The sequence below is a fragment of the Hylobates moloch genome, unplaced genomic scaffold (genome assembly GCF_009828535.3).
Source record: "Hylobates moloch isolate HMO894 unplaced genomic scaffold, HMol_V3 SCAFFOLD_2, whole genome shotgun sequence".
Lineage (NCBI taxonomy): Eukaryota > Metazoa > Chordata > Mammalia > Primates > Hylobatidae > Hylobates > Hylobates moloch.
Window position 1 is genome coordinate 154,125,136 of NW_026652277.1, and position 23,263 is coordinate 154,148,398.

Below are 23,263 nucleotides of genomic sequence, written 5' to 3' on the forward strand. Positions count from 1 at the left end.
TTGAGGGCCATATTTGATTCCTGAGCGCTCCCCTTAATGTAGTGTGAATACTGAAGACCTCCCTAAGGTCTGCAAGTAAGTACAGACTTTTCAAGTGCTGGCCAAAAAGCAATCCAGCCATTGTAAAGGTCAGGGTCATTCTCTGGCGGCGCTGCTCTTTAACACAATATAATTCAGAATTCTGTACCACTTCTAATTAAAACTTGATTACTTAGAAGGCTTTCCGTTTGCTAATGATCACTAAAGTTTAAAAACACACATGAAAAAGAAAAGCAGCCAAAATACACCTACTGCTCTAAATTTTAAATAAGGCTATCCTATATGCTTAATCAACAGGAGGCTGGGAAAATGTCACTGAGTTAAGTGAAGGACAATCTGAAGACTCAAGAATCAATCTGAGTGAAGTTATAACATATGAGAAACCTAAAAGTAAAACTATGTCAAACACTTTATTTGGTGTTTCATGCTATGTTGATTTAAACAAATTAAACAAGTTTGTTGAACAGATTTCTTTTCTAATATAATGACTATGTGTACATGGACAACTGAAAACAGTGAAAACCCCCAAATTGATGTTTTAACAAATTACAAACCATTACTGAAGACCATATGCCTGGATTAAAAAAAAAAAAATAGTCCAATAGATGAAGTCTCTCATTCAACCTAGCAGTTCAACCAATTTCTCTTTTAACAAAAGCTGCACATTACAGTGGAATAAATTTATCTTTTTAAACACTCCACATAAAAACATGTGCACCCTCTCCTACATTTAATCATTAGTAGTCTCTAAAATGGTAAAATAAAACTGAATTTATATTAGCAAATGAAAGTGCAAGTTTGTACAGCTAGGCTCAGCAGCAAAAGTGAAGAATAAGAATGAAAGGTGAAAAGCTGACAGATGCCACGCAGAGCAAGGACTTCCATGAAGGTCCATGTCCTGTGTGCCAAACACAGTCAACATTCCATCATTTTCTCATTGCTCTTAAACGAGCAAAACCAACTTCTTTTTCTATTTAAAGAAATATTAAATCTTTATTTTCCCCAACATAATCTGTGATCAGGTAAGGCAAAGATAAGTCCACCATCACTGGGGACAGCAGCAACACACAGACTTCAGAAATAGCCCTGAATCATCAGTAACATTCTCTCGTGGTAACAGCAGAAGGAATGCAGCTAACAAATTAAATTTGTAATGTTGTCACATTATTCTAATTTATTTGATTAGTTTATCTGGAAAAACTATAAATACATTATGTAAGAGGGCAGTAAATTATTTCCTTGCTTTGAAAAAATAATGTTTTTTCACATTTTAAAACATTTTAGTCTGCTTTTGCAAAAGGAGTTGCAAGAAAAATGTGACAGCTGGGTTTGCAGAATGTCCATGTACAAGTTGTATTTATAAGAACCTGGTAATCTGCCTATAATTTGCTTCTACAAATAGAGCTCTTTGCAATAATATTTAAACAAACAGGCTTAAACTCTTCTCCTATTCATTCTACTTGTAGAGCAAAGAGGTACTTATTTTTCAAGTATTATAAAAGGTAAAAAATTTTTTTGCCAATTTTACATGTTAAGCTTTTAAGACCAAAAAAATCATGCCTAGTCAGCCCATTTCTTTTATAACCAAATTCTCTTGTCTTTTAAAGAATGCAGAAAAATATTGATTGCTAAGAAGGAGCACACTGGAAAAAGCCATTTTAAAGTTTGAAGAATGAGACGTATTTCTTTTTTCCTATTGATGAAAATTATTAGAAAAGCTATCCAGTCTGTTGTCTTTAGCTAGTTTTAATAAATCTTTTCAAAATGATGGTCAAGAACTCTAGAAAACGGGTGGAGGGGATGCTCCTTTATAGCAGGAAAGGAATTCCATTAATTGTAGAAATTCTCATTAAATTTCAGCTTTGGTTCTTCAGAAGAAACACTCATATAACTTCTACATGAAGAGACAGAAAAAGAACAGATTAATATGACATTTATCTAAAATCTTCTTTCAAGAATACTATAGTAATACCTTAAATTTCTAAAATTTACCATACTGTTATATACACTTATATAAGAATAGGCAATTTTGTTAGGATTCACAGTCTTATATTTAAGTGAATTCTGTTACTCATAGGAAACATATGTTCTTTTCTTTACATCAGCTTGGGCCATAGCCTTCATTTTTCCAAGTGGCACACACAGATTGTACTTTTCTCGATTAGGGGTTTAAACATTCATTTCTCTTGTATCCTCAGTATCCGATGCTTAGGGTTCTAAACATAATTGGAGGTTAAATAAATGTTGATAAATCATCTGGAAGTTCTTTCCCTCCCTGTAAATCTGTAACATGAGTAGGAAGCTGCACTGGGCATGCTTCCATCAACATACCATTAGTCGGATTGTTCCCAAAGGCTTAAGAATCAGAAAGTCAGACAGGGGAGGGCCCTCACAACCTCCTTTCAAATCCTAGAAAAGTGGAGTTCACTAAAGTGAGGTTCCACTTCCAAGGTCAGTACACTAGAGGAGAAAAGAAGAGTAGCTTCATTTGGATGGGTGGTTCACATTGGTTATCTCACCGCATTAAAAGTTTATTTATTACAGATTCACTGATTGAATCTAGAAGGCAAAACAATTTGCCCACAAATAATTCTGTATTGTCTCCATTTAGTTATCCTGAATTTGGCCACTTCTTTTTGTAGAAATATAAAGAGGTGCCGGTCAATACATGACAGTCATCTTCAGGGAAGAGAAGTCAACAAAATTGAAACAGGTTTGAAGAGACAGGGAGCAGAGATTATCCTGCTAATTCCTGAGACTGATGGGATTGCACTGCTGAGCTGCTATGACCATTGAGTTAATTATATTTGATATTTACTCCTTCTTTCTTTGGGTCCTGATTGTTCTTTTTGCACAAAGACTTCAGGTCAAGTGTAGGTCAAAGAGACATTGTGTAAGAAAGTCACAGGCAGTTTCAACAGCAACAAAATCATTTAACAAGTAAAGATCCTTAGACTCAGTGTGATCCTATTCAGAGTACTGGTTTCATCACCTAAATCGTAACTATCCATCATGTCACATTTTAAAAGGACAATAATTTATTACCCAGGTTGCCAAACCCAAATAAGAGAAAAATGGTGGGAGAACATGATGGCAGTCTTCAAATATATGAAGACCTGAGAAAGATGGAAAAAACTCAGATCTTTCTCTAGTGGGCAGCACTAGGCCGGATGGTCCATAATTATGGGGAGGCAGCCCTGTCTTTCTACAAAGCATATTCTGAGCATGCATGATGTCGGGTAATGGGTGCTGCTCTGTGCAGAGAGGCTGACAGACACCCACTGGGTGCTGCGGACTGGACTTCTGCACTGACTGAGAGAATAGGAGAGGCCTTAGAAGTTGTCCAATCCAACTCAAAATTCAATTTCTATGAGCCAGGCACAATCTCTTCCATTGTGGCTTAGTTGGTCCTTTGAAAAACAAAGTGTTACCACAATCATACTGTAGAAGGCAGCAGTTCGTGTCCTCCCGGGTGTCAGATATTTCTGATGACTACAGAAGGGAATTGGAGGCAAGCTTACCTGCAGTCTGTTGTGTCTGAACACCATCTACCTGAGGCAGGGGCCCAAGTGTCCCTTCATCATCAAAGGCCAAAATTGGATTCAAAGGAATTTCTGGGCTCTCACTGTTGGTGACATCTAATCTGGATGGTTTAGATCCAATGGGTAAGTTTATAATTTCTTCAAAATTTTCATTCTGAACAGATACACCATTTTCATTTGGTTGTTTTTCCAAGTCGGGAGTGCTAAGGAATTTGAAAAATAAAAATAGAAATTAGTCTTAAAACTGGAAAACACATTATTAGGAAAACCAAAATGTTTTATGATGAATAATTTTATAAATTTACAATTAAAAAAATCAGACTGATGAGTCACATCATTACTAACAAAAATAATAAATTGTGGTGTATTTGTACCTTAAATTCTTATTTTAAAAAATCTAGGTCAGGCACAGTGGCTCATGCCTGTAATCTTAGTGCTTTGGGAGGCCAAGATGGGAGGACTGCTTAAGGCCAGGAGTTCAAGACTAGCCTGGTAAACATAGCAAGACCACCGTCTCTACAAAAGATAAAAAAATCAGCCGTGTGTGGTGGCATGCACCAGTAGTCCTAGCTACTCTGGCGGTTGAGGCGGGAGGATCACTTGAGCTCAGGAGTTTGAGGCTTCAGTGAGCTATGATGGCACCACTGCATTCCAGGCTGGGCTATGGAGTAAGACCCTGTCTCTAAACAACAAGAAAAAAATTTTAAATCTGTTATTTTGTTATGAAAATTATCAAATAGAACAATTTATCAATTACAACAGATCATCATTAATAGAAATAAATCAGCAGCAGCAGGAGTTCTACACATTTAATGATTTCTGCTGCAGGCATTTTTATATTCGTCTGATAAAGAGTACCACTTAATGAGGACCTTTGCCTCAAAGATGAGGGGATTATAATTTGGAGGGGGAGTAAATGATTTGCACAAAGTCACACAACTACTGAGAGATAGTTGAGGCTAAATGCACGATCTCTTGATCTCTGGTCCTGTGCTTTTCTCATTAAGCCACTTCTCACACTTTCTGGATATTCCAGCCTCCTAAAGCCCTTGCATAATTTCATATATAAATTTTTGAAGACCAATCTTCTTATCTTTGCCCCTTAAATCTGCCTCTGACCTCATCTTGATCCTTATGGATTCATGCTTAATATCTTGGATTTATTTTTGAGATATACTTAATTGGCCCCAAATACTTAATCTTCTACGGTTTGTCTTAGATTGTCACTCTCTCCAACTAAATTGGCAGCCCCTTATGTTATATGCTTATTATTATGCTTTACAATGTAGCCAAATAATGCCTATGCATCAAATGAGTGCTAAACTAATTTTACCATTCATTTTATTTCATTGCAGTATATACATATGTGTGCAAGCTTCATAACTTGTTCAATGCTCAACAAATTAACTGTAGTATCGCTAATACCAACTGCTTGAACATTGTTAGGTCAGTTTGTCTTTTCAAATTGTAAAACAATGCTAATGTAAATCCAACCTTTCCATTGCTTTTTAAGACTTTGCTTTTTTTGCCCGATTGAATAACTAGTTTACTTTCTTTTTCCTTTTTTGAGAAGGGTCTCATTCTGTTGCCCAGGCTGGAGTGCAGTGTGCAGGCTCAGCTCACTGCAACTTCTGCCTCCTGGGTTAAAGTGGTTCTTGAGTCTCAGCCTCCCGAATAGCTGGGACTACAGGGGCAAGCCACCATGCCTAGCTAATTTTTGTATTTTTAGTAGAGACAGGGTTTCTTCGTGTTGGCCAGGATGGTCTCGAACTCCTGGCCTCAAGTGATCTGCCCCCATCGGCCTCCCAAAGTGCTGGGATTACAGCCATGAGCCACCGCGCCCAGTCAAAATAGTTTACTTTCTCTACTGAGTGAGAAGTATTGACTTTGGAACACATTCTAAAGCATTTCTGATTTGAATATTTGTGTATTTTTAAAATTATTAAACCTTCTTTTTTTACGGAAAAAATGAAGATGCCTGTCCTAAGTGTCTCACAAGGCATTGCAGAATATGCTGAAAATATTATTTGTAAAATAATCTAAAATATTATACAGAAATATTATACAGTATGACGATGCTTTTCTGCTATTTTACCAATAAGGGAAGGGGATGCCACTAGGCATTATAAGTCTCCACAAGAGTACAGTCACACACATGTGCACATGCACCCCACCCAAGTCACATGTGCACACACATGCCTAACACCTACTGTTCTAAGTGCCTGGGCTGCCACACCCACCTTCCTGTTCTTGCCTAACACCAACAGTCTTTCTGTAACTAGGGAAACAATTTGGGTTCTTAATCCAGAGAGAATTTAAGTAGAAGTCCTGGCAAAGGATAAAGAACAGGAATGTATCTCCAGAGCCCCCTTTCCTTGGCAACCTTAACCTGTCACCTTCCAGGCCTATATGTACTAATAAGTCATAATGGCAATGGCTAACCCCAGACTTGAGCCAGTATCAGATTTCATTTCCCTTCCACCTGCCCATTCTAATTGCTGGCAATCAGAGGGATAATTGTGCCATATGCATTGGATGACAAGTCATGAAATGTTCAGGGGACATGGGGACTGGTAGAAACTATAAAACTGAAACTGAAGTACTGGGGTTAAGGATTATGGATCTGTGTGTCCACTCAGGATAAGAGCACCATCTTCTGAATTCCCTGCCTTCAGTTACCTTCTGAAGTTTGAAGACTGATGTAAGACTTTTGAAGACAGCATGCCTTGCTCCAGTCCAAAATGTGTACAGGGAGGGGCTGAGACCTTGGCAAGAATCTGCAGTCCACACGGCTTATGGAAGCCAGAACCTTATTTTCTCTTGATATTTATTAATTATTTTAAAACAAGTAACTTTTAAATTAAAAGGGATACATCTCTTCCTGTGTGAACAATAGGGGCCTGGGAATGTTACTTTTCCTTCAGGCCAAACTAAGAGCAATGATGAACTCAAGATTTGGAGGGAAAATGAATGGGTCGAACACCAAAATTACCAAAAACTCCTTATTTAAAAAAAAAGACGAACATTCTATGAAAAGACAGCTCCCCTACGGCTAAGAACAAACATGAAATGTCTTCTCGAATATCAGGAGGGTAAGGCAGTAGCTGTATAGGCAGCATAGCTTCTTAGCTTCTGGACTAGAGATTCTCGGCTGGGGGTAGAAGAAGATCTCAGAACGGCCTGAGAAACTGCAGATCACTTCCTCTGTTCCCATTCTGATATTCACCCCTGTCCTCCCCGACTTGTACTCATATGGATCTGTATCCTTTGTTTCCTATTCCAAAGCAAGTTTCCTATCCACGAACAAATATTTTCCTCAATTCTTGTGGAGCATCCCTCCACAAGTACTCTCTCTTAAGAACCAAACATGGCTTTTGAGTAAGAATGATCTGCTCAAGGGCATATATAATATTCATATCTTTCATAAAGATGTATTTCAAGTATTTTATAAACTTCATATATCTTACATAGGAAAATGTATATATTCATTTATAAAATTTTATAAAATCCATATATGTTATTAACATATATTCATATATTTCTTTGAGACACTCTGTTGCCCAAGCTGGAGTGCAGTGGTGCAATCACGGCTTACTGCAGCTTCAATTCCCTGGGCTCAGGCAATCCTCCGACCTCAGCCTCCTGCGTATCTGGGACTACAGATGCAGGCCACTGCCCTTGGCTGATCTTTGTATTTTTTGTAGAGACGGGATCTTGCCATGTTGCCAGCATGGTCTTGAACTCCTGGGCTCAAGCGATCTGCTTGCCTAGACCTGCTAAAGTGCTGGGATTACAGGCGTGAGCCACCACACTTGGCATATTCACATATTTCTTTACACCTTTAAAATCTGGCCAGAATTGTGATAACTCAAACCCTCTTCCATTCTAACTAATGTCAGTGGGGAACCTGTCAGGCAGAAAGGAGATGGGCAAGAAATATGGCTTTGGGGCAAAGGGGCCAGGCATCTCACTCAGGAGTAAGGTGAGGAGTAGGGTTCAGGATACTTCTGGTACAGAGTTGCTCTATAACAAAGGGTCTCAGTCCTAGCTGCTAGGAAAAGTAATGTGAGGGGGTCGCCATCCTTCTGGGGTGCTGCTAGACAGTTTGCTGAAATATCTCGAGGTGGGGCGGGGCAAATGTAATTTAGTTCACAGCATTCACTTATTTACCAATATATTAGGTACTAAAGACATTAGGAGAAGTGATACTTCTCTCTCAATCTGAATTAAAAGATAGTCATTCTGAGCAGTGGAGTTTTCTAGCAAAAATAAATTCTACCACTATACTTGCATGATCTGTCATGATGAATTTTCACAGAGTATCATGCATACCATGTTCTTTGGCAGGGACCCTGAGCATTTCCGTTAATCAGTGATTTAATTCACAGCGGGCAAGCTGGAGGGATCTATAACTCTACTTGAGGTGCAGAGTAGGGCATTTAATAAAGATGCTGACTGATCACAAGGATCATGGAATGCTTCACTAAAAATAATGCACTGAGATGAAAACCAAAGAGTTTATAAGCATTTTAAGGTTGATTTGAAACTAGAGGTGAAAGGAAACATTCATGGATGTGATTTGTCATTTAAAGTTTTTAACAGGATTTCAGATGTAAAACTGTTTAAAAACGTGAGTTTCCACTGCGTCAAAGGGAATGTTTATTCATGAATGGGAAGCTGTTTTGGGGATGGATATTAAAGACAAGAATAGGCTGCGCGTGGTGGCTCACGCCTGTAATCCCAACACTTCAGGAGGCCAAGGTGGGATGACTGCTTAAGGCCAGAGGCCAAGAGTTTGAGACTAGCCTGGGCAACATAGGGAGACCTAATCTCTATAAAAATATACATATTTTAAATTAGCCAGGTGTGGTGGCTCGCACCTGTAGTCCCAGCTACTCAGGAGGCTGGGGTGGGAGGATAATTTAAGTCGGGAGGTAGAGGCTGCAGTGAGCCATGCTCGTACCACTGCACTCCAGGCTTGGTGACAGAGCAAGACCCTGTTTTATAAAATAAAAATAAAACAAAATAAAGACAGGAATAAGCTAGCCCTTCTCTAGATGAAAGAGTGTAAGTGGCAGAGAGCCCCAGGGATCAGTGCTAGGGTTAGTTTTATAATAATCGGAAGACAAGCAGGATAAAATTTAAGTATGCAGATAATGTTTATTCTTGGAAATGCAAGTCATAAAAATAGCCCCTCGAAAACAACAGGGAAAATCATGAAATGAGTGACAAGGCAGGCAGTCTGTAAAGGCAGTGGGTTTAGAAAACTGTCAGTTGAGCGATCCTTAAAAGACAGTGATCAGTCAATGGAGGTTAAGACATCTTGGGATCACTGCAAACTGTTCCTTGGTGATACTGACTCCTTGTGTTTTGATGATAAAAAAAAAAAGCCAATAAAATGCTAGGCAGGAGAAGATGGGATACCAGGAACAAACCAAAAGCATTATTCTACATCACACTGCAGCTACACCTAGTGTACTGTGTGTTTTCTGGACACTGCATTCATCTTAGGATGATAATGATATGCAACATTTGTATAGTACGACATAGTTTTCAGAACTCCTTCACAGACACCATTTCACTGAACCTCCCAGTACTTTGTGTGGAAAGTATCTCCATGTCCAGATGAGAAAACTAAGGCTTAATTAAGTAGGTTAACCCCACAGTTGCTGAACTTCTCAAAGGTAAAACTAGGGAGCCAGCCTGGAACTTTTGGTTCTGAAGCTCTTTTTCCTCAACCCCATATTCACACTGAAGACTCTCTAAAGAAATATGACTAAAATATTCAAATAGCTGAAGAAGGAGTCTTTTAGAGATAAGGTAAATGTGTCAGTTACTGATTTACTGCCTCTCAGCTTCAAATTCACCCATCATTCCTGTTCTGTGAAACTGGATCTGGGCCTGTTAAATAATTATCCTTTGCCACTGCTGGAGAGACACTGCAGCACAGTTTTGCTTCCTGGTTGGCGTGTGCTTGCTCAGCAGGCTTCTTTAGCATACACGTGCTTTTCCCAGGGCCTGGCTCCTGCAGTGCACAGTGGCCAGCAGCCTCCCTCCAGCACCCCACTGGGGCAGATTCATGGTACAGTGCTTATGGGGAGACAGTAAACAGCTTTCCTAGGCACTCCGGAGGGTGGATCTCTGGCAAGTTCTGCTGGCAAGAAAACACAGCAACTTCTCTGGCATCCAATGAGTAACAGTTATATCCTCTCTAACAAGGTCTGGATTACAGACCTGAGGGGTAGGGATCTTTCTTCTTTGGTGCAACACTAGGGTATGTGACTGCTCCTTGTATCTGCTATTCATATTTTTTTTTTTTTTTTTTAACAGGGTCCCACTCTGTTGCCCAGGGTGGAATGCAGGGGTGTGATCAAGGCTCGACCTCCTGAGCTCAAGCCATCCTCCCACCTCAGCCTCCTGAGTAGATGGGACTATAGGTGTACGCCACTGGGCCTGGCTTTTTGTATTTTTAGTAGAGATGGGGTTTTGCCATGTTGCTCAGGCTGGTCTCCAACTGGGCTCAAGTGATCCACCCACCTCAGCCTCTCAAAGGTCTGGGATCACAGGTGTGAGCCACCACACCAGGCACCTATATTCTTTAGAATTCTCTTTCTTTTTTCCCTATCATTCCCACAAGTTCTCTTTATTTCTTATAAGCCAAACCAAAATCATAGTTACTCCATCCTACTTACTCCAATCCTAATGATAATTATTCTTTAAATTTTCTCTGGTTTAAATCTATGTTTTTTTCCTTCTGATTAGACCCTCACTGATATAGTAAACATAATAGGAGTATTCAGCTTATAAAATAAGAGTAGACAGGGAATAGAAATAAAACCCATAAAACTATGAAGGGTATGGAAACTACAAACAATGACATTCTCTAAAACCTAGTTTATGATAACTATGGGTCCTAACCTTGAAACTGCAAAGAGCAGCTATAAGAGAAGTAAAAGTACTTCTTTATGCCCTTCTTTTCTTATACTTGTTGCTATAAGAGGTAATACAGGGCAAAAATACAGATTGTTTCAAGATCAATCTGGATGAATTCAAGGATGACAAATTTAAAAATAATTAAGGGAAGCAGAATTTCTTAGGCTACATATCACAAACTGTGTGTCATATAATGGGGACCGAACTTAACATCACATTAAACATTTCCTACAGTCAGTGTCATTCAGAAATGTACTATTTCTCAAACTGGGGTCCTGTTCTTTACATGATTTTTAAAAATTTATGTTTTCACCCAGGTAACTTAAAAAAAATCATATACAGTCTTATCATCTGTCCGACTGATTATCACAAAGCTGAGTTTTGCTACATAATTTCAGTGCTCCATTTTCAGGTGTTATTTCAAAGCATACTGATATCAGGTAGCACCAGCTTATTTGACAAGGGCTAATGACACGAACCAGCTGAACTGCTAAATAAATATGCTAGTGCCATGTAAAAGCCAAGTATCATCATGGCACTCTGTATTAAAAAGAGGTTAGGGGTTTTAAAGCAGTTCAAACAGAGAGAAGCAGTGAGTGAAATGAATCATGGTTATCCCTAATGCAAAAGGGATCAATCAGTACCATATGTATATTACCTACTTAATTTCAGAAAAACATCATTCTTCACGATAATTTCACTGCTCTTGATTTTACAGCTTTATTTATTTTTTTGAGACAGGGTCTTGCTCTGTCACTCAGATTGGAGTGCAGTGTTCTGATCAAGGCTCACTGCAGCTTTGACCTCTTGGGCTCTAGTGATCTTCCCACCTCAGCCCCCCAAGTAGCTGGGACTACAGTCGTGTGCCACCATACCTGGCTAATTTTTGTATTTTTTTAGAGAAGGGGTTTCACCATGTTCCCCAGGCTAGTCTTAAACTCCTGAACCTATGTGATGTGCCCACCTTGGCCTCCCAGAGTGCTGGGATTACAGGCGTGAGCCACCACGCCCAGCCAGTATTTAGTATTTGAGGGGCAAAAGCATTTAGGTGGCTACTGCAAACATCCAGGGACTTGGTCAGTGGGGGTGCCCTAGAAATGGAAATCAAGGGATAGAAGGGTAACGTTGTAGGGGAAGGATGAAAGTGGTTTTATTATTTACGTAAATTTGTGATTTGCTGTTTTGGCTTTAAATGAACAGGGGCTATAGAAATTTTAAACCTAAATTTATATTTGTAAAAATAATACAAGTAACTCTGGGAATCTACTATATATATATATCTACTATATATATAAAATATATATATTTACTATATATATATAAAATATATATACTATATATAAAAATATGTATCTACTATGTATATAAATATATGTATCTACTATATATAAAAATATGTATATCTACTATATATATAAAAATAAATTTCCTTTATATAAATTCCTTTAAACTCCTATAAATATATATAAATTTCCTTTAAAGGAAATATATATCTACTATATATATAAATAAATTTCCTTTATATAAATTCCTTTAAAGGAAATATATATTTATAGGAATTTACATATTTATAGGAATTTATTTATTTATATATTTATAGGAATTTATATATTTATAGGAATTTAAAGGAATTTATGTATATTACTATATTACAAACAAATTTATATGTATATTACTATACATATATTTCCTTTAAAGGAAATGTATATATAGTAGATATATATATATATATACATACACACACACACACATATATATATATATTTCCTTTAAAGGAGAGACACTGGAGTAGATGGCCAATGGATTTTATATTAGGCTTATTCTTATATTCTGATGTTTATGTCTGATGCTCATCTGGACCTGCCTGTATTGTCAGGTGAAAGTAGAAAAAGGCTATGCTTATGTTTCTTCTAATGGTTTGACAGGGATTATCTTACATATATGACAAAGGATAATTTATTTGTTGGGTAAAGATGGATGACACCAGTAAGTTCATTTTGGTTTCATTACAAATTGTTGCTTTTCTGTGTGTGGAAAAGGCTAAAATATAACAGAACTTTATTATCTGTATCAAATATAGTAAAGTTATTTTTCAGGTTCTTATATAATGATTAATTGTTTGGTGATATTACTACTGAAGAGAGTCAAATTATGCATAAATTAACTTTATAGATCAGACAACATAATCAGTGGCTTAAGAAGCTATGGTAGGCTGGGTGTGATGGCTCATGCCTGTAATCCCAGCACTTTGGGAGGCCAAGACGGGTGGATCACTTGAAGTCAGGAGGTCCAGACCAGCCTGGCCAATATGATGAAACCCGTCTCTACTAAAAATACAAAAATTAGCTGGGTGTGTCTCCTTGAACCCAGGAGGTGGAGGTTGCAGTGAGCCAAGATAACATCACTGCATCCAGCCTGGGCAACAGAGTGAGAGTCTGTCTCAAAAATAAATAAATAAATAAAAGAAACTATGGTAGGCATTGTCTGTTCCCCATAATAATGGGATTCTCTCTGTGGTATCTTTTACTCTTTTTCTTTTAAAAAAGGAATCTCTGAAGTCAATGAATTGAACATAATAAGTTTTAGGGAATGAATTAAAAAATCTAATTAAAACTAAGAAAAAAACACCATTTAATATAGATCTTAGGTAACTACAACAATAAAGTTATTCAACATAATTGGAAATGAATTATTAAGATCTCTCAGGGTATTCTCTTTGGTATTATAGTAGGCAAAAAATAAATAAATAAAAATTCCATTGTCTCAGAAAGATATCAACACAATAGTAGGGTGACTCACATTTTTAACTGCTGCCCGTTACATTATAAAATGTTATCTAGGTCTGTGTTTCTGTACTTATCTTGGCCAAAAGCCAAGAAACAATTATGTGTTTTTAGATTAAGAAAATAATTTGAGGACCTTCAGTTGTCTATTGGTAGCAAAGACTGGCATTAAAGACAGGAAGACTCATATATTAAGTAGATTTCCCAAATTTAAAAAGTCATAGCTAAATTTTTTGAACATTATTAAAAATATTTCTGCAAGTTCTCTATGATTGGATTTTTAGGCACAGGCTATGAATACCCTTATTTTTCATTTTTTCAGAATGTTCATATGATGCTGTTGATATAATTACAAGGAAAGAGAAAGGCAATCTTTCTGAAAGCCAGACTCTTTTCTAGGCTGTTGTTAGCAACTGTCTGGTTCTTCAGTAAGAAGCCCTGTTATTAATAATATAAGAAATACTGACATCTACATGACTTTTATATGGAACAAACATGTAAGTCACTGTAATATTATGCATGGCTAAAATGCAATTGTTATATACCATTAAAGAATGTGGATATGGTCCACATCAGGCTAAATATAAACAAAGAAAACTAACAGATTATTACTTGTTTTTTGTTTTATTTTTTGAGACAGGGTCTCACTTTGTCACCCAGGCTGGACTGCAGTGGCAGGAGTTTGGCTCACTGCATCCTTGACCTCCTGGGCTCATGCCATCTTCCTACCTCAGCCTCCCAAGGTGGGACTACAAGCACACACTATCACGTCTGGCTAGTTTTTCTATTTTTTTGTAGAGATGGTGCTTTGCTATGTTGCCCAGGCTGGTCTACAACTCTTAGCCTTAAGTAATCCTCCCTCCTCAGCCTCCCAAAGTGTTGGGATTACAGGAGTGAGCCCTGCACTTGGCCACTTTTAATATTCTTGGAACAGTCATACTAAATCCTCATCATCACATTTAATGACTCAAGAAAAAAGATATTTCCACTTTCTTGGAGTACAGAATTACTAGCTCAAACAAAAATCAATGAAGGCCCCCCAAAATAATCAATCCTAATGTTAAGACTTTGAAATTCTGGTGGAGCTGGTGGGTAAAAACAGTAATGTTTGACTTTAATGAATGTCAGTGAAAACTCACCTCTCCACTGTCACTTTTGACTGGTGTGAGGTAACCACATGTGGGCTGCCAACTGGCTTTCCATTTCCCGGAGCGTTCGTTGTACATGGAAGTGCAGACGCCTCTGGGCATAGCAAAGGAGACAGAACAAAGGGTTACTAATATTCTTTTCTTAGACCTAACCTCCAAGAGCCAGAATGCCTTGATTTATGTGCTGGCTCTGCTACTTACCAGTTGTGAGACCTTGGGCACATCACTTAAACTCTCTGTGCCTTAGTTTCCTCATTAGTAATAGTACCTACTTCATAGATTGTTAGAATTAAATGTATTAATATTAGTACATGTAAAGGACTTAGAACAGTGTCTGGCACGTTGGAAGGGCTAAGTATTATTATTTTTCCTTGCACTAAAGTTACAGAAAGTATATACTATTGAAACCAAAGCAACTGATAAAGAGAGCAGTAAGCTGACTTCATCAAGCTGACACTGAATATCTTTACAAAGGATTCAGAGCAAATCACCATGGAACATCATAAGTATTAAAAATATTTTTGAAAACTCAGTTTAGTCCTATGCACACTTAGAACGATGAGGATTTCATGAATGGAAGGCAGTGTACTGTACCTAACCATTCCACCTCATTTTCAAAGCTCAATGTTGCAGCCCACTTTAAGCTAACAATATTGATGACTGCCTCTAAAATATAGGACAGGGTTATTTATAAACCTTTATACAGGCCGGAGTTTCAGATGTATCTGTGGTAGATTATGGTTTCAGCATGATGTGAGGGAATAACTGAAATAATTCCTACCCCTCACCCTCTTGCCTCCTGCTTTTTTTTTGAGACAGGGTCTCATTCTGTCACCCAGGCTGCAGTGCAGTGGTGTGATCATGGCTCACTACAGCCTCGACCTCCTGGGCTTAGGCAATCCTCCTGCTTCAGCCTCCCAAGTAGCTGGAACCACAAGTGCATGCCAACATGCCCAGCTAATTAAAAAAAAAATTATTTGTAGAGACAGGGTCTTGCTATGTTGCCCAGTCTGGAACTCCTGAGCTCAAGTGATCCTCCTGCCTCAGCCTCCCAAAATGTTGGGATTATAGGCGTGAGTTACCTCACCTGGCCTGAAATAATTCCAAGACAATGTTATTTTACAACCTGGCACAAAATCAGTAAAGCTGCCAGAGGTACAAGAGATCTGATAACTAAGGCAGAAAGGTAAGTGATAATTTCAAATCTGCCCAAATTTGCAAAGCTGGTGACAGGCAGCCCCTGAGAAAACATCTGATAGGTCTGTAAACTTGCCTGCCTGCTTACCCACCTTAGAATTCTCTTTGTAGCACTGGTAACACCAGTCAGCCCTCAATTAGATGTGGGACTGGGAGAAGGGGAATATTTGTTAGGCACAGCTAATCCTCAAGCCTCCTTTTAGCAGTTTTAACTCAAATCAAATTTACATGAGTGTTGATAAACACAGCTATGCCAATCAGCAAGTTTCACCTTCCCTCTTGCCTTTGTTCATTCTTGGATTGATTTATAAAGAATACTGAAAGAACAGATAAGGAAAGGGCAGGAAGAGGGAAAATGAAAACAAACCAACAAGGAGACTGGCCAGGCACAAACTACAGCATTAGCCCCTCAAATAATCCTGAGCTGGTGCAATTTACAGCCTAAACTGATCACTCTGACAACTCCCTGGGTAATAAGCCTGCTTACAGCCTGTGTCTATTACAATATTCTTGAAGACAGTATGCTAAAAATGCAATGGGGTTATAATATACAACCATTAGGACTATTCTCCAAACATACACATACATACATTAGGGCATCTTTAAGAGAGCATGAAAACTCCACTATAAAGGAATTATGACATACAGAAACCAAAACAGCTTCTATTGAAATAAAACCAAGTCCCAAAATACCAATAATACTTTACATTTGAAAACCCTTAATGTTTATAGGCAATGTTCTGTCACATAAACTGTTGGATTTGATCTTTGAGCAAAAGGTATTCCAGCCTTTGCTTTTGTTTGTAAACAGAAAAAGAAAACTGCAGTACCTCTGGTCTTTTCTTTTCATATTGATATCACACATGAGGAAAGAGGAAGACAATGATGAGCTATCTACTAACCACGTGCACGTACAATTATGAAGACCACGAGGGATCACTGAAGGAGCAGAATCAGGAGCTGGGGGACCTGGGCCCCAGCTGCGGGAGCCTGGCCTGTCATTGGACCTGAGTGCCCCTGTGGGTAGAGGGATCTTGCCTAATTGTTCACACTGAATCCCAGCCCGATAACATGGCCTGGCACATAGAAGAGCTTCAAAAATACTTGTTGACTCGAAGACAAAGCAAACCACTTCACAAAGCAGCAGTAGGAATTATGTATGAAAGATGTACCTGATACAAAAAGGGCACTTAATATTAATTTAATCTGAGTACTAAGGTTAATTTCACTTTTATTTTAAATACATTTGACTTATAATCTCAAAAAAAATCAATAATCTCTTTCCAAAGCCGATAGCATATAAGTAACTCTAACGAAATTTCAAGATCACTGTACATTATATGTATGGAAATATCACTCTGGACCCTAAGAATATGTACAACTATTATTTGTCAATTAAAACAATAAGAATTTCAACAGATTTTTAACTTTATTTTGAAGTCAGATCTAAGAGAAATAACATTTAAATCATTTTTCTGAGAACTTCCTATAATACAAGTTGTCAAATGTGCAAATTTAAAGTCCTTTCTTAAGAGGAAATATAAATATATACTACTTGAGCAGACAGTATGTGATAAATGAAATTTAGTTTTATAAACTCAAAGGAAATTTTTCTAAAAGTATGTGTATGTATACACATTTATGTATAAGTATATATACATATATGCATAAATATGTATTATATAAGATGATTTAAAATATCAAGCAACCCATTAGAGTATAAACAAATGTGAAAAGTAACTGGCAGAAACACTAGACAGTTTTATATAAGAGGAAGGACTCAATGACAGACCCCCTAAGCTTCTGTGAGTCTATAAGTACTGGATCTTTTTTCCCTCCATCAATTCCTGAATATCTTCGCCCCTGGAGAGTTAATTTAAACATTTCATATATAAATTGGTTTGAGTTCATTGACAGAAATACCTGTTCCTCCAGTGAGAGCTCCCTTGGCTATATCACCGTTTCTCTGATCACTGGCTTTCTACGAAGAAGAAAAAAAGAGGACTTTCAAAAATCAGAGTTACAAGTGAAAATGAAAAAGATAAAAGCATACAAAAGTAGTTAGAAAACGGCCATGTCAATACCTTATCTGTAGCTTCTGTTCTCCTGGTTCTTTTCATAATCTCCTCAAGTCGCTATAGGAATGGAAGAATTGAGCAAGAAGATCAGACACAGAAAAAAAGCCAGCCTGGCACATTTAACTGATGAAATAAATAGATTATTTTAAATGGTCTGTTATTTTGGAAAAATATAATATGCACTTTTTTTTTTGAGACGGAGTCCTGCCCTGTCACGCAGGCTGGAGTGCCCCTGTGGCAAGCTCTCAGTTCACTGCAGCCTCCGCCTCCTGGGCGCAAGCGATTCTGCTGCCTCAGCCTCCCAAGTAGCTGGGATCACAGGCGCCCGCCACCACGCCCAGCTAATTTTTGCACTTTTAGTAAAGACAGGGTTTCACCATGTTGGCCAGGCTGGTCTCGAACTCCTGTCTTCGGTGATCCGCCTGCCGTGGCCTCTCAAAGTGCTGGGATTACAGGCATGAGCCACCCGGCCCGGCCGTGCTGCTTTGTCTTAATTGGAGTTATTCAAGAAAGTTGGAACTGCCTTAAGCTACATGAAGTGGAAGTAAGTGTTTTTTGGTGAGGGCTAAAACACCAAGAGAGATTTCTTTGCATAAGATTGTTCACTGAGGGGGCTACTAGTTTATGTGGCAAGGGTAGAACACGCGTTTTCTGACGGCCAGGGCTAGTCTCTGGGTCTTAGAGGTGCAAGTTCGCGTCCCGGGCCTCTGTGCTAAGACGCAGCTACCTTCTTTCTCTCCAGGCGCTCCTGCTCTTCTCTCTGGAAATGCTTCTCTCGTTCCTGCCGAACCCTCTCTGCTTCTTCACGAACACGAGCTTCTTCTTCTTTCTGAAAACAGAAGGTCGGCGTCTGCCTCTGACAAACAGGCGGGCTGCCCGGGTCTCCCAGGGGGTGTCCAGAGGTGGGGGCGAGGTGGCAGATGGAGAAGGTGTGGAAAGCGGGAGCACCGGTAGTCCAGTCCGCACCCTCCTCTGCCGGGCTGGGGCGTCTCCCTGCGGGACTGGGGCAGGGGCCAGGGTGGGGTGCAGCCCCACCTGCCTCTGGGTGCGCTCTGCCTCCTCCCGCTCGCGCAGCGCCCGCTCCTCCGCCTGCCGCTGCAGCTGCTCCTCCTTCTCCCGGGCCTGCTCGGCTTCCAGCCTGCGCGACTCCTCCTCACGGCGAGTTCTCTCTTCAGCCACCCGTTGAGCCAATTCCTCTCTCTTTTGTCTGGAAAAAGACAAAACAAAAACAAAACCAAAGACACCTGAGGAGAAATCTTTGAAGAGAGGCCTGCGTCCGTGGTTCTGTAGGGCAGTTCCTTCAGGCGTCCAGTAGAAAAATCCCCACTGGAGGCCTTCACCACTGCTAAGGGACAAAACGCGAAGCCACCCTTAGTCTTCCTCCCCCCTTGCCAGCGGCATTGCTGTCCGTGCTAAACAGAAGCAACGTGTAACCACCAATATCTTGGGGAGCGCTGGCTTTTTGGAAGGAATTTAACTATTTTTAATGGCTCTGACTTGTTTAATTCAAATAATGTGACTTCTTAGTAATGAATTTGAAGCACCCCCGCCAAAGGAAATCTTTGTAAATAAATAAGGGTCATAGTGTTCTGTCACAGGACAGGAGGAAGACAGCCATGTAAGCTCCCTGTTGGAGCCAAGGGCAGGGCATGGCCAAGATGGCGGTCCAGCGAGGGCATGGCCAAGATGGGGGTCCAGCGAGGGCATGGCCAAGATGGGGGTCCAGCGAGCGCATGAGATCCTTCCGCAGGGTACAGTTGTGTTCGTTTGAAGAACAATTATATTGACATTCGTCTTATTAGGCCCAGAAGATGACCAATTAAACAAACTGTCTCTGGCATACTGCCTGGCAGGCAATCATGGGGCATGTCAAGATCTCACCTGGCTACCCTCCGAGAGGAGTTTTATCTGGAAAGGAGAAAACATGAAGCCTTATTATGCAGCCTTAATGTGATAATTACAAACATACAACGGAAACCTGGAGATTGGAGATGTGTTAAGTAAAAAAGCAGACTGTACAACTGTACCTCTGCTGTGGTTATAATTATGTAAATATGTATATGTATGTATATATACACACACACTCCCATGCTGTTGAGAGACTAGAAAGGACCACCCAAAATGTACACTATTACTGAAAATTGATATGATTATGGATTTTTTTTTTCTTTAAAGCTTTCTCCATCAATGTTGTTGCACTGTCATTAAAATAAGAAAACGTGGCTGGGCATGGTGGCTCATGTCTGTAACCTCAACACTTTGGGAAGTTCAGGTGGGAGGATCCCTTGAGCCCAAGAGTTTTGAGACCAGCCTGGGCAATACATTGAGACCCCATTTCTATTAAGAAAAAAAAAAGGAGAAGAAGAAGAAAATGTGATTTAAAAAACAAAGTGCTTAGTAGTCATAGGAAAATTAGGTAAGAGTAATCCTGAAAGAACTAATCCATTCACTTTCATCAGTATTATCACCTCCTCCCTCTCAGAGGGGTGATGAGTTAATCCAAGTATCACTGACACCATGGTGTGGAGCAATGTCTCCCCTTTACCTTTCAAGCTCTTCCTGCTCCCTCCTCTCCCTTTCTTCCTTTTCTCTCTGCTCTCGGGCCAGCCGCCTCTTCTCAGCTAGCAGCCTTGTGGCCTCCTCTGGGTCGGTGGTGCCTGCAGAAGTCTTAGGAGAAGCACTGGCAGTCACAGTGGATGACGGGGCTGAGACCATGGCTGGGGTGGGGACCGGGACTGGAGCTGGGGCCGAGGCTGGAGCTGGGGCCGAGGCTGGAGCAGCTGCACAAATAGGTACAAGGAGAAAACCAGTTGGAAACAAAATACAAAAAACAAAACCAAAACTAGCATTCCCCACATTCAAGGCCTAGAATTTAGCATTATGAAAGAAAAGGGAATGTTTATTACTGTGTGTTCTCACGGTTTCACTGTGTTCTATCTGTAACCAAGCAACAGATAAAAAAATCAGTATGTGTAAGTAAGACATCCAACAAAGCTGACACTCTGTCACCAAGTCTTATTTTTACACCAGTTAAATCAGTTAACAACATATATTGAATGTGTACAGAGCCTCATGTTAGAGTCTGTGGCGAGTTATATGCTGAGCAAAAAGAAGATGAGATCATCCATTTGTCTTTTATTGCATTTGAAAATTCCTACTCTTCGGTAACCATTCATTACTAGAGCAGCATCCTCAGCATCCATGCCACGAGTCCAGATTCAGCCTGGGAGGATGATACCCTGTGAAGAGGACCCTTTTGTCTCCCCAGAGCTGTCTCTAGGTCTGAGATGGGAGGAGCTCAGGGCCTCTTTGGGAGCTGGTGCTCATTCTGCTTATATGTCCCAGGCTGCCAAGATGCAAGATGGGAGCAGAAGTTCTCTGGCCTTACTCAGATTTAGGAAGATGACCTAGAGAGCTGGTGCCCCAGAAGCCCCACACAGATGCTCACAATTCTGCACCACAGTGAGCAAGGCACCAGCAAGTGCAAGCTCTGGCCCCTGGCTGCTCCAGCCCCTCGTTTTGAGAGTCACATTTCTACTTCTGCTCCCACAGACTTTTCTCGGCCATCATGATGCTCTCTATACCTTCTTTCCTTCCTTTTTCCATGGAAACAAACACTGGACTCCTCCTTTTTCTAACATTTTCACCTGTTTTGTGAATCCTCTCTTCTTTCTTTGCCCCACCCTCTATTTTCAAATTAAGTCTTAAGTAGAACACTTTTGAATGAAGACAGTTCTTAACTAGAAATATTGAATTCCCAGCTCCAGGTGGTTTTAAATTTCTAAATAGCATTGGTTAGCCTGGCAGAGGTGAGAACCAGTAGGCCTTCTGGAAAAAAATTCTGACTTCTATCAAGCACACAGGCTACACCAGGGGTCCTTAAACTCCAGTATGCACAGGAATAGCATTGCCAGATTTAACTGGCCACCCCGTGTTCTATCTGGCAACCATGTTTAGGAATCAACTGACAAGCTTAGTATCTTTCAGAGTCCTCATATCCACCACTACATATTCTGACTCAGTAAGTCTGAGGTAAAGCCAAGGGTCTGTATGTCAAAACGTTATAGATGTGGTGGTTTAAAAATATTTCTAGTTTTCCTCAGCTGCTGCCAAGCTGCACTCGGTCCCTCTGAGGAATGTAGGGCCACAATGAAGTGGGACCCTCACTTCATCTGGCAACTAGCACCTTGCCTGGCAGTGCCAGCCCCACACTTGCTCACACCATGGCCTCTGTTTGTGAGCTCGCCTGCATTCTGCATAAGGCTCGGCCCTCATGCTGCATGAGGGTGAGGTGACCATCAAAGAGGATAAGATCAATGCCCTCATTAAAGTAGCTGGTGTAAATGTTGAACTTTTTTGGACTGGCTTGTTTGCAAAAGCCTTGGCCAATGTTGACATGGGGAGCCTCATCTGCAATGGAGGAGCTCGTGGACCTGCACCAGCAGAAGGTCCTGCCCTCTTCACCAATGCTGTTCCAGCTGAGGAGAAGAAATAGAAGCAAAGAAAAGAGAGTCTGAGGAGTCCGAGGAGGATATGGGCTTTGGTCTTTTTGACTAAACCTCTTTTGTAACAAGTTCAATAAAAAGCTGAACTCTTAAAAAAAATTATTTGAAAACTCTCTCTTCGAAAGGTGGAGACTACGTTTCTCCTTGAGTGTGAGTTCCACCTAGTGACTTGCTTCTACTTAACAGAATGTGACAGAAACATTGGTGTGTGACTTCTGAGACTGGGTCATAAAAGACATTGTACATTCCTCCTCATTCTCTCTTCCAGGTCACTCACTCTGGCAGAAGCCAGCAGAGCAAGCAGACAGATGAGGACATTCAGCAATAATATGGAGCGGTCCATGTGTGGAGAAGCTGAGGCCACCTGCCCCCAGCCTTGTGTGTAAGCCACCTTCCAGCTCTGGTTGAGTCTTGAGATGACTGCAGCCCTAGTGGACAGCTTGACTGCAATCTCATGAGCGGTCCTGAGCAGGGACCACCCAGCTGTGCTGCTGCCAAATTCCTGACCCCAAGAAGCCATATGATATGATAAATGTTTGTTGTTGTTTTATGCTGCTAATTCATTATGCAGCAATAGATAATGAATACAACAGGTGATTTTGATGCAGGTGCTCTGAACACATTTTGTGAAATGGACTCAGCCAATAAAAGCACTGAGAACCTACACCTGAGTTCACGTGTTTGTGGCTCTAACAATAGGCTTTTGGATGTATGATTTGAGATTTACATTTCTACTTCCGCTTCCACAGATTTTTTTTCATGGCTATTATGATGCTCTATGGCCTTCCTTTCCTTTCGTTCTTTTTCCATGGAAGCAAACACTGGACTCCGTTCTCTACCATTTTCACCTGTCTTGAATCATCTCCTCTTTCTTGCCCCACCCTCTATCTTCAAATTAAGTCTCACCTAGAAAGCTTTGGAATGAAGACAATTTTCTTTTTTTTTTTTTTTTTTTTTTTTTTTGAGACGGAGTCTCGCTCTGTCGCCCAGGCTGGAGTGAAGTGGCACAATCTCGGCTCACTGCAAGCTCCGCCTCCC

The 23,263-nt window shown here is 40.1% G+C and overlaps 2 protein-coding genes across 7 annotated transcripts in view; one reads left to right on the forward strand and one right to left on the reverse strand.

The window, feature by feature from the left end:
• Positions 1-430: 430 nt before the first annotated feature.
• The window catches only part of MAP7 (microtubule associated protein 7), a 212,207-nt gene continuing 189,374 nt past the window's right edge, over positions 431-23,263 (reverse strand). For all 6 annotated transcript variants that reach the window (XM_032159912.2, XM_032159903.2, XM_032159860.2 and 3 more), the window contains exons 11-18: positions 20,266-20,500; positions 18,756-18,927; positions 18,448-18,549; positions 17,727-17,777; positions 17,566-17,623; positions 14,437-14,539; positions 3,561-3,784; positions 431-1,933 (exon numbers count right to left, since the gene is read on the reverse strand). In XM_032159912.2, the coding sequence (XP_032015803.1) occupies positions 1,923-1,933; positions 3,561-3,784; positions 14,437-14,539; positions 17,566-17,623; positions 17,727-17,777; positions 18,448-18,549; positions 18,756-18,927; positions 20,266-20,500 (956 nt within the window). In that variant the 3' untranslated portion in view covers positions 431-1,922. The remainder of the gene's footprint in view (positions 1,934-3,560; positions 3,785-14,436; positions 14,540-17,565; positions 17,624-17,726; positions 17,778-18,447; positions 18,550-18,755; positions 18,928-20,265; positions 20,501-23,263) is intronic.
• LOC131382891 (large ribosomal subunit protein P1-like) lies at positions 20,689-22,350 on the forward strand. Its single transcript, XM_058435591.1, has one exon. The coding sequence runs from the start codon at positions 21,994-21,996 to the stop codon at positions 22,213-22,215; it is 222 nt and encodes a 73-aa protein (XP_058291574.1). The 5' UTR covers positions 20,689-21,993; the 3' UTR covers positions 22,216-22,350.